The following is a 12,632-nucleotide window of genomic DNA, read 5'->3' on the forward strand; positions in this document are numbered from 1 at the left end:
TTAAATATTTCAGCATTAAGAATTGATTATATAATGTTTAATTGAATTTTTAAATAGCATACACATATGTAATAACAATGTACGGCATTCGTCTGCTTTCATTCTCCCTGTTTTGCTTGTTACTTCTGTTTTCGTGAGAGCGGTGAATTAGTAGCAACACTAGTAGCTGAAGCGACGTAGTTGTTATGGAAACCAGTCATAAAAAACGTCGCTCACCTCCTTATATTTTTACGATTTTGAACACCAGTAAATTCATCATAAATTTTTTTTTTTACTGAACGAAAATTTGAATTTTTTTTTTCACAAAATAGATGAGAAGGTGATCTATGGACTGTAATATTTATTTTAAAAGTGAGATAAGTCACGAATTAAAGATCAGGTGAATTATCCTGTAAGATATTACATTGAGGTAATACTTTCAGGGTCATCCTAGCCAAAAAAGTAAAGCTGAATATTTGAAAAATAGCGGAATATATAAGTTTCATGGTTAACGTTAAATTCTGTACATCAAAATATAAACACATATATTTAAGTTACGAATTTGTTTTTTGAAACAAGGAATATATAGAGAAATTATGTTTATTTCCTTAATCCATGGATTTTCAATAATCATCAGAGGAAATGAGATGCAGTTAGCAAAAAATGTATCGAAATTTTAATATGCTGGAGGAGCTGTTTTGCATGGAAAATATATATATTTGAATCTTAGAATGTAACAATACTGTTATTCTTTTATATATATAATTTTTTTAATTTAATTATAATTTGATTTTTAAATTATCAATCGCATTACTAAATATTAAATTAGCTCTAGGACATTTACCTATCGAGCTTATTATATATCTAAATTACAACGAGCACTTTTCTTTCCTGTATTTTAATTAAACTAGTAATTTTACTATTACATTAAAATACACTTTGCTCTTTAGACTATTGTTCTAATCTCCTTTATATATATGTGTGTGTGTGTGTGTGTGTGTGTGTGTGTGTGTGTGTGTGTGTGTGTGTGTGTGTAGCATTTTTTTCTCTATGACATATTTCATTAAATAAAATGGACGTTTTTTTTTCTATTAATTCTATTTTCAATAACAGTCTCCACTTCTGGTGGAAACTGGCTGATGTAATCACCATATTTATCATAAGTCTGGGTACTTTCCAAACCTTCAGGATTCATTTTCATATATATATATATATATATATATATATATATATATATATATATATATATATATATATATATATATATATATATATACTCGCTAGTAATTCATGGTTTTTTGACGTTTTTAACCGATGTTGCCTCTGCCCGTTTCTGACGTTCATTTTGAAAAGTGTCGGCTGAAAGACGTCTTAACAGTTTTTTTTATATTCTACAACCGCCCATGTGTAATTTTTGTTTTCTAAACATTGAATTAGAGCAAAGGAGCAGAAATATTTTAGAAGTGTATTTTACTTTCTGTTCGCTTTTATAATTTTCATTCTTTAATTATATACGTTGAAGCTATAAAAATAATATTCCAACAATTGTTAATAATGGCACTGCGCCCAGTATTATTCAAATGTTTTATAAATTTCTGGGCTCATATATATATATATATATATATATATATATATATATATATATATATATATATATATATATATATGTATGTATATATATGAGCCCAGAAATTATATATATATATATATATATATATATATATATATATATATATATCGAAACAGTACTGTGTGTGGATGACTATAATGCTCCTTATCTTGAGTTGAGCACATTGAGAAGTGATACTCGAATTACCATTAGCGTATAAGCGATGCTCTTTGTGTAAACAAATCGAGCAGACGTAGTTCGGACGATGTCAAAACATCGTTAAACTCATGACTCACGCAGCAGCCGCCAATAGCGTAGTGGTTAGGAGTCTTGGCTGTCGTACAGACGGTCAGGTTTCAGTCCTGGCTTCAGGTAGTTGCCTGTCTAGCCGCACTGATGAGCTGTGAAACAGCGAAACAGTGCTGTATGTGGATGACTATATATATATATATATATATATATATATATATATATATATATATATATATATATATAAATATACATATATATATACAGGGTGGGCCAAATAAAGGTTCCTATATATATATATATGATTATATTTAAAGATAGGACCCTTATTTTGGCCCACCCTGTATAATGAAAGCCAAAATTATTAATATACTAGCAGGGAATTTCGACGTTGGCCAGGATTGAATAATGACCAACCAATGTTTCACCTTCCTATAGTTGCATTGTCATGGAAATCCGGTAACCGAAACATGTGTAACTAAAACAGATAAAACGGTAATAAAATATATATATATTTGCTCTGCAATAGTAGTGAGCACCTTCTTCAGGTTTTTACTAATTACCAGCTTTGCTATATATATATATATATATATATATATATATATATATATATATATATATATATATATATATATATATATATATATATATACGTAAGTGTCTTACCTGCGATGTAAATATCTCCTGGGGTCAAAGTAAAGTTGAGAGACTGTTGCTGACAACTCAGGTACTGGTTCGGAAAATTTGTTTGAACTTTTTTATAATATTGGGAGATGTCAGTCAGCTTTAAAGCAACGCCGTCGTACACACCGACCTGTATAATATATCAAAATAAATAAATAAATCTATGTGAGAGGAGCGTGTACTTATATACTATAGTATACGACATAATCACGTTGACACACCGGTTCCCGTTAGATCACTAAAGTTAAGCAGCGTTGAACCTGGTCAGTACTAAATGGGTGACCATTTGGGACTTCCAGATGCTGTATGTGCTATCTGCTCATCTCAGCATTGTTTTCAGTTCTCTAGTACTTCTCCTTGTCACTGGACTCAAGCAGTGCCGATTTCAGAAAGGGTGTTGCGCAATCTCAGAATTACGCGTGCCACTACCTTTACAGGGGTGTCCATTGTCTTTTGAGACTAAACGGAGGCTTTAACACGTTTATTATTTTTCTTTTTAACCAACATCTGTCCTACTGCAAAAATGGGCAAATAAAGAGTCAATCTGATTTCTTTGCTGTTGTTCCAGTTATTCTTGTCTAATTCCTCTTCCTTCAATAATACAAAAACATGAATGCCTACTGGAAAGAATTTGAATGCCTACAAGACACTATCATCGAGTGTTTAAAGTCTCTCTATATAGGGTTTAATCATGACAACCTGGCATGAGGATACTTTTCACTACAAGTAAACCCTGACCAAATATTCCAAAAAACAAAATATTATTAAAAATATTCAAAATGACAAAATATTATTCAAAATATTCAAATAACAAAATATTATTAAAAATATTCAAAATGACAAAATATTATTCAAAATATTCCAAATAACAAAATATTATTAAAGATATTCAAAATAATAACATATTATTCAAAATATTCAAAATAACAACATATTATTCCAAATATTAAAAATAATAAAATATTATTAAAAATATTCAAAATTACAAAATATTATTCCAAATATTCCAAATAACAACATATTATTCCAAATATTCCAAATAATAAAATATTATTCCAAATATCCAAAATAATAAAATATTATTCAAAATATTCAAAATAACAAAATATTATTCAAAATATTACAAATTAACAAAATAGTATTCAAAATATTCAAAAAACCAAAATATTATTAAAAATATTCAAAACAACAAAATATTATTAAAAATATTCAAAATAACAAAATATAATTAAAAATATTCAAAACAACAAAATACTATTAAAAATATTCAAAACAACAAAATATTATTTAAAAATATTCAAAATAACAAAATATTATTCAAAATATTCAAAATAACAAAATAACAAAATATTATTCAAAATATTCAAAATAACAAAATATAAAATATTATTCAAAATATTCAAAATAACATATTATTAAAAATATTCTAAATAACATTTTTTAAATATTCAAAATAACAAAATATTATTAAAAATATTCTAAATGACATATTATTATTATTCAAAATATTAAAAATAACAATATATTATTAAAAATATTCAAAATAACAAAATATTATTCAAAATAACAATATATTATTAAAAATATTCAAAATAACATTCTTTAAATATTAAAAATAACAAAAAATTATTCAAAATATTCAAAATAACATATTATTCAAAATATTCAAAATAACATATTATTCAAAATATTTAAAATAGCATATTATTCAAAATATTCAAAATAACATATTATTTAAAATATTCAAAATACCATTATTCAAAATTTTCAAAATAACATATTATTCAAAATAGCATGCAAAAGATTCAAAATAATATATTATTCAAAATATACAAAAATCCATATTTTCTAAATTTTCAAAATAACATATTATTCAAAATATTTAAAATAACATAATATTATTCAAAACATTTAAAATAACATAATATTCAAAATAACATAATATTCAAAATATTTAAAATAACATAATATTATACAAAATATTCAAAATAGCATAATAATTTTCAAGATATTTAAAATAACACAGTATTCAAAATATTTAAAATAACATGATAATATTCAAAATAACATAATATTTAGGTACGGGCAATTTAATGGCTATTTCGGTAGGGGTCATAGTTTTGAACGCCGCCTAATCATAATATTTTTTTCTAATTTCGATTCTATTTTTATTGCGTTTGAAAGATTATAGTTTAAAGTTAATATCTCTAAGTAAAAAATTGTGTGAAATTTAAAAAAATCACGGAATAATTTTATTTCAAATCTGAGAAACGCTACATTTCACGTAAAAATTCATCATGACAAAAATCGTATTTACATTTTTTCTGGCAAGAAAAATATAAGTTTTCTGGAATTATTTCCAAGTTAAGTATTAAGTTAGTCTTAAGATAATGAATTAATACAATAAATGTACTTAACATTTGCTAAATAAAAGTAATAATTATCCAAAAATGTGACGCTGGTAAGAACGAGACTTGTTTATCGCATAAAAACCCCCTCTGGAGGCAAAATTCAAATATGTATGGAAGGACAAATTAGACATAATTTATTTCTTTATTTAACATTATTCCGACATACCGACTTTTTTTCTTTTCTTCTTTATTTTTTGGAGTCGTAGACCCCATTCCTTCATTTAAAACTGCGTAAAGGTTAATTAAATTCATTAATTATACTACTGACAAATTATTAATTAAAAAAAAGTTAGCACCATTATTTATTAATATTAGTACAGAATTACAATTGATTAAGAAAACAATTTATAATTATTGAAAAAATTACACACTAAAAAAATACAGACTTACGTTAAAATTTATTAGAATGTCTACGTGAAATTTAAAGTTAATAAACACAAACAGGCAGGTAGTTGAAGAGAAGAGGTGGTTGGCAAAACAGGCTGGTTTTATTTTCATGTCTATGCATCCGTACTTACCGACATGGAACGCTCGTATAATTTTTTACCATTTTTTAATTAAACTATTTTTCTATGTTCCTGTTTTTCAATTCAATTTTTTTTTACTTTATTTTCTAAGATTATATGAACTTTATCTTATGTTGATGATTATACATTCATGCGTGCAATGGAAATATTAGAATCTTACATATAAAGATTATTTTAAAAATGTATTCGTAAAAAAAAGTAGAAATAATTTTTGCGATTATAATTTTTTGTGTGAAAATATTAAATAAACAATGCTAAATTCAATGATAATATTAGTAGTTCGAGAAATTAATTTTTCTTCGAGTTATATCTTCATTAATACGGACTTAATGGGGTTTTTTTTTCGTAATATTCCTGTAAAAATTATTTTATTTTTATTGTTAACAATTACGATGCTTTATTTTTATATAAAAAAAGCAAAATTAAATTTTTACGTTTTTTATTTACCACTGAAAACAATAACTTTAGTAAAGGTATTTTTTGTTTAAACAAAATAATACATTTCACTAAGATTTAAATAAATAAAAAATAATTAGTTAATTATATTTCGCGATCATTATTTGATAAATACTGAAAAATTCATTAAAATTAATATTTATACATTTTGAGCATCAGCATTCATTTTGCCCGTACCTAATAATATTATTCAAAATATTCCAAATAACATAATATTATTCAAAATATTGAAAATAACATTATATTATTCAAAATATTTAAAATAACATAATATCATTCAAAATATTAAAAATAACATATTATTAAAAATTTTCAAAATAACATATAATATTCAAAATTTTCTAAAATAACATAATATTATTCAAAATTTTCAAAATAACAATATTATTCAAAATATTGAAAATAACATATTATTCAAAATATTTCAAATAACATAATATTATTCAAAATATTTAAAATAACATAATATTATTCAAAATTTTCAAAATAACATATTATTCAAAATTTTTCAAAATAACATAATATTATTCAAAAATATTCAAAATGACATCATATTATTCAAAATATTCAAAATAACATCATATTATTCAAAATATTCAAAATAACATCATATTATTCAAAATATTCAAAATAACATAATATTCAAAATATTCCAAATAACAAAGTATGTGCAATCCAAATAAGATTTCAGTACAGCAAACACATACTGGCTTTAATGAGGAATGGTGCACGTTCTTCAAATGTAACAGCACTAAGCTGAATACTCCACCAGACTATATGAATTTTGGTCGTGAAACTCATTAAAACTAAGTGACCAAAAAACAAAGATACACTATGACATATTTAAATGGTCAATTGAGGAGAGGAAAATAATGTTCTCAACTTCTTTGCTAACTCATTGTTTGAGATGTAAAGCAGAACTTTAATGGAACATTCGAATATCTATGAATCTCATATAGCGTTCAGGTATTAGCCCCCTAACCCTAACCCTAGAAACGGGGGAAGCTAACACTTGATTTGTGAGAACTTTGACTAAAGTAAAAAAAAAAAACTACATTTCCACCCCAAACAAAGCACATCGCCACTTTGATGTAGGGGGCTGCTATCAGGACATAAGCTACAGGAGTACTATGTAGGGAGTTGAGCAGCAAGATGTCGGTTCACGTTACACTTGAACTTCTGCATGCCAGTATAGTTGGAGAAGCAGGGTCCCGGAAGGGAATTCCAAAGTCTAGCGGTTCTGGGGAAGAAACTACTGGGGTAGAAGGTTCTCTTACATCTAGGGATATTTACTCTGAAAGGGTGGGATTTTGCTGCTTTTCGGGTCTGTCGGGGGTATTTACGTCAAGGGGGTACAAATGCTTGCAGTTCGTCAGAGCATTCACCGTTGCCAGTCGGTTTGCCTCCAACTCCACACTGGACTCTGCTAACCACCACCTCCTTGACTTTCCTTTGCGGACAGACGCCACACTAGACGATCACTTCATCTCAGGTGCATGCTATCATAATAAATGAAACAAAAAAGTTAACGAAGGTAAATATGGAGCTGTTAAACTGTGTGACTTTGGCAACTGCGTGTTGGTTATTTTCGTCTAAATTCTCCTCCTTTAACACGTAGAAGTCTAATTAGAGTATGTCGGTGATATAAATAAACTGCAGCAACTTATCTTCGGTTGTTCTTCTGTAAAGTAGCACTAACAATCTATATATCTATAAAAGTAAACTTGTCTGTCAGTGTGTGTGCTTGTGTGTGTACATTTCCCTACCAAACTACTCTGTCAATTTTCAGTCTACAGACTTTATATTTGATATTGACATTATATTGAGATTTGGGAAAACCTTTTTTGTCGGTTTTCGGCCAGAAATTTGGCTGTCAAATGATCAAAGTTCAACGATTTGACCTTTGAACACTCTACCAAACTCCTCCGCTAATTTTGGGTCTAAACACTTGAAATTTTAGATATAGGTTCCTTGGACATGGATCTAACTTAATAATTTGGTTTGAGCCCAAAGCAATAAATGTTAAGTGGGCAAAATCGGAGGCAAAGTTTTAAAAAATTTAACCTCTGCGGTCTCTACCAAATTACTCAGCTAAATTTTGGTCTAAACATTTGAAATTTTACATACAGTGTATTCAGGCATATGGCAAGCTTTTAAATCGGTTTATGGCTGAAAATTTGGCTGCTAAGGGGTCAAAGTTCAAAAGATGTGATCTTTAAGATATCTAGCAAACTATTCAGCCAATTTTGAAACTTTGCACGAAGGTTATTCAGGCATGCAGCAAGTTTTTTAATCAGTTTTTGAGCGAAAATTTGGCTACGAAGAGGTCAAAGTTGAAAGAGTTGACTTTGGCAGACTCTACCAAACTCCTCCTCCAATATTGGGTTTTAACACTTCAAATTTTAGATTTAGGATACCTGGACATGAATCAAACTTTTTAATATATATATATATATATATATATATATATATATATATATATATATATATATATATATATATATGCACATAAAGTTATGAAAGGGCCCGACACCGGGCTGAACTGCTAGTCTATAAATATGTCAACATATTCTAAAAACTAGTCACTATAATAATACTGAAATTAAATATAGGATAGAAATCGTAAGAGTAGAAATAAAAACCGAAGAAAGAGAAATATCATCTGGTTCACTTCACCAATAAAACTAAACATGATATGAAATTCCTGATTCTTATCAAAAAGCATGACTTTGTGACTTTTACATTACCCGATTTTATTTTTATCTTTTTAGTATTTTTATTTTTAATATTAGGTTCCAACTAACAATTTTGCCGATATATGAGTAGTTAATTTCCAAAATTACTGAATTCCACATTACATAACATGAGGAAGGTTGAAATGCAGTAACAAACAAGTAAACCAAACTCTATAAAGAAAGAAATACATACTGAAGATGAAGGTTTCCTTCGAAATATATTTATGAATTTCAATATGAATTTGAAACAAAATAAATGTCTGTTTATTTTGTAATAATGCGTTGTTTTGGCTTCAAACGTATATAATACGTATTTTATTTTATTCAAACTAAACCAGCGCTTCTAAGGAACAAAAATCTTAACGTGAATCCCGCGTGACCAAACGCACCGTTCAAGGATTTAAAAAAAACTACCGTAAAAACAACAAACGACTTCTACTTGCTGATTCTCTGCACCAATAACAACATGGCAAAAGAAAGAAATACATACTGAAGATGAAGGTTTCCTTCGAAATATATTTATGAATTTCAATATAAATTTCAAACAAAATAAATGTATGTTTATTTTGTAATAATGCGTTGTTTTGGCTTCAAACATATATAATACGTATTTTATCTTATTAAAACTCAACCAGCGCTTCTAAGGAACAAAAATCTTAACATATATATATATATATATATATATATATATATATATATATATATATATATATATAACCTTCAGAATGTGAGAAAATATACAATTATTTCCACAGCCAGGCAACGTCGAAGCTAACATAACGGCAAACAATCCGGAAACCCAAAACACGAGTTTCGCCCTCATTGGAGCTCATCAGTTTGACACATCTGAACTCGGAATTCGAAAGCCAAGCCTCTTGCATGCGTGGCGAGCACTCTACCAACTGAGCAAACATGATGACCGCAACGTCCTGTCAGACGAGTGCCACTCCCTCAGACATTTAAAATCCATGAGCCCAAATGTCTGAGGGAGTATCTATACAAATATGATGTTACAGAGTCTTAGCTTTGTACGACAGCTAAGTCTCTCTCTCGGTTCAAAATGTTGAGATCCAGCAACAAGCAAGAGCAAGATAGCCAGCAACAAATTAAACTGCAGACCAGCTTAATGCGGGTACTGGTCTTCCGCTTTATGGTTTTTTAAATCAGAGATTTGCTTCTCCTAGGAAGGTTGCCTTCACCACGGCTTATGGGAGCCCTCTCTACCCCAATACACATATATACACACACAAATATACAACTGAGCAAACATACATACATACATACATATACAAAAATTCCAAAATTCATGATGTTGACCATCTTATAATTTATTCCTTTAATTCAGTTGACATTTACAATTCTTGACAGTATCTGTTTCGTAGCGCAAAATCAATCACTTAATTATTATATCAATCAGTGAATCTATTTATGTCCTTAACTCATCAGAAGAAATAGCAACAATCAATCTGTCAAAAGGAAATAAAGTGTTATTTGGCATGATTAAAATCCAAAAATTGGAAGAGAAGCTGCAAATACCTTTAATATGTTTCCATTACGCCATTTTGTAATTCTACTGTTAAATATTTAAAGATTTGTAAAGAATCGAGATCCGAATCAGGAATTTAGTACAGAATCGGTAATTGTATCGGAATTGGGTAAAATATTAGAATCGTCTAATACTAATATATACAAACATATAAATAAATATATTTAAAAACAAAACAATGGATTTAGCGATAGATAGATAGATAGATAGATAGATAGATAGATAGATAGATAGATAGATAGATAGATAGAATAATACTTACTTTCTCGTACTTGGTGCCGTCAAACCGAAGGATTTCGTAATGGGCGCTTCCTTCTCTATTGATGAACCGGAAGCCGCCACTCCCACTACTTGCGGGAACGACGGCCTTATCCAAATTCTTCAAGAACAGATCCGGCTGATTCGGCGACGCCCCGAAGTTCGTACAGACGCCCGAGTAATTAAACCCGCACAATTGGGTAAGAGTGTCATGCAGGGCGTCGACAATAGCATAAACGCCGTTGATGGTCGGGATCACCGATTTCGCCACGGAGAATCTGGGTGCGTCGGTGATCGGTTGATATGGTTTCTGGCAGGTCTGGCCGTACCTGTAGCGGCCAGGAAGGTCGCACTTGAATGTGTCCATGTAAAAGTCATTGAAGAAATCACTGGCAAAATGTGAGTCATCAGGTCGTCGACTGTTCATGTATGTCAGATACGGTCGGAAATCTGCAGGTAAAAACATACATTTACTTATATATATACTAGCATTTCAGCCCGGCGTTGCCCGGGTGTTTGAAGGTGTATATTAAGCAAAAAAAAAACGGTCAATCTTTTTAAACTTTCACCCCTATTATGACCCCTTAACATTTATTGTTTGGGGCTCAAATAAAGTTATTAAGTTAGAGCCATGTCCAAGGAACCTATATCTAAAATTTCAAATGTTTAGACCCGAAATTATCGGAGGAGTTTGGTAGAGGTCTCAAAGGTCTATCGTTGAACTTTGACATCTTAACAACCAAATTTCTGGCCGAAAACCGATCACAAAGATTTTCCCAAATCTCAGTACTCTGTATATCAAATTTCGAGTCTGTAGACTTAAAATTGACAGAGTTATTGCGTAGGGAAATGTACACAGACACACAGACATACCAGTTGTGACGGGAGCAACTGGCCTAATAAAAAAGAACCTTCACAAATACTTAGAAGCAATCCCTGGAAAACCAAGCTGTAAGGAAATACAGATAGCAGCCATAAAGGGAACAGTGTCTATTCTTAAAAGAGCCCTCGGATATAAATTTAAATCGTAATAGAATCAAGTGTTAGCCCCAGGAAGGAACCCCTTGATCTCTTCAAACTAACAAAAGTAAAATAAAAAAAAAACAGATACACAGACACGTTCACTTTTATATATATATATATATATATATATATCTATATAATACTAAAAGTCTATGGATCTTGTATGTTTGCAATCAGATTTCCGGTTTTCAACATCCGGTTGCGCATGCGTAAATAGCAACGTCTTCAATCCGTTATTCCAATTCCGGAATTTTTGTATCGCTTTTAATACAAACAATTTCATTTAATTTGATCAAATAGTTATTTATATATACAAATAATACATAGATTCATAGATAATTATAATATATATTATAAAATCTATTTATCTATGAATCTATTAATAATATGAAATATTACCCTATACAATTTATGGAAAGAAAACACCTCTCACTTTCCCTCTAATAGATTTCAACACTCCTACTCCCTCTGTTTTCGTTACGTACGCGAGAAATAGTTACGTGTATGTGTGAGAGAGAGAAAAAGGCAGCGATGTAAAACTGGATAGAGTTATCCCCCTTAACTAATGCAGACCTTTTTACTAGAGGGCGTTATTACAAAAAAATTTCTTTTTCTTCTTCCCATGTTTTTTAAAGTCGTCTGCTTACATTTCCAAACGGAAAGCTGAATCGGTAAATGCACACATTTCTATTACATTAAATAGTGTTTTCCTTTACACAATGGGTACTGAATGTTTGCTTAAATTAAATGAAAAAAGTTACATTTTATTTTCATTTTCTATTTAAAAAGCCATTATTAACATGTGGAGAGTGTTTTTTTTTATTATTCTGTACTTTCAACTAACAATTTCATTTAAAAGATGATATATCAAAATTTGAATTTAACTATAATAGGGATTATGATACCTGTTCAGTGCATAAGTATGACCAACCACTTATAATTCAGTAACTGTAATTTAAAAAAAAATAACAATTATAATAAACAGAACGACTCATAGAAATCTATCTATATTCTTTTTTCATTTTAATATACTTTCATAGAAATGCTTCTGTTATGTAAAAAAAAAACTATTTTCTTTATGCCACAAGTGTCACGCTCATACATGAATTCCATAGCTAATATAACGTACTGACCCAACGGGTCACGGGTGGTCTA

The 12,632-nt window shown here is 29.1% G+C and overlaps 1 protein-coding gene across 1 annotated transcript in view; it reads right to left on the reverse strand.

Moving 5' to 3' along the window:
- The window catches only part of LOC145269174 (uncharacterized), a 273,418-nt gene that overhangs the window by 188,944 nt on the left and 71,842 nt on the right, over nucleotides 1-12,632 (reverse strand). Inside the window, exons 10-11 of the mRNA XM_080124782.1 lie at nucleotides 10,459-10,904; nucleotides 2,504-2,651 (exon numbers count right to left, since the gene is read on the reverse strand). Of these exons, the coding sequence (XP_079980908.1) occupies nucleotides 2,504-2,651; nucleotides 10,459-10,904 (594 nt within the window). The remainder of the gene's footprint in view (nucleotides 1-2,503; nucleotides 2,652-10,458; nucleotides 10,905-12,632) is intronic.

Source organism: Euprymna scolopes, chromosome 45, assembly GCF_053919585.1.
Source record: "Euprymna scolopes isolate OS-2025 chromosome 45, ASM5391958v1, whole genome shotgun sequence".
Taxonomy (NCBI): Eukaryota; Metazoa; Mollusca; class Cephalopoda; order Sepiida; family Sepiolidae; genus Euprymna; species Euprymna scolopes.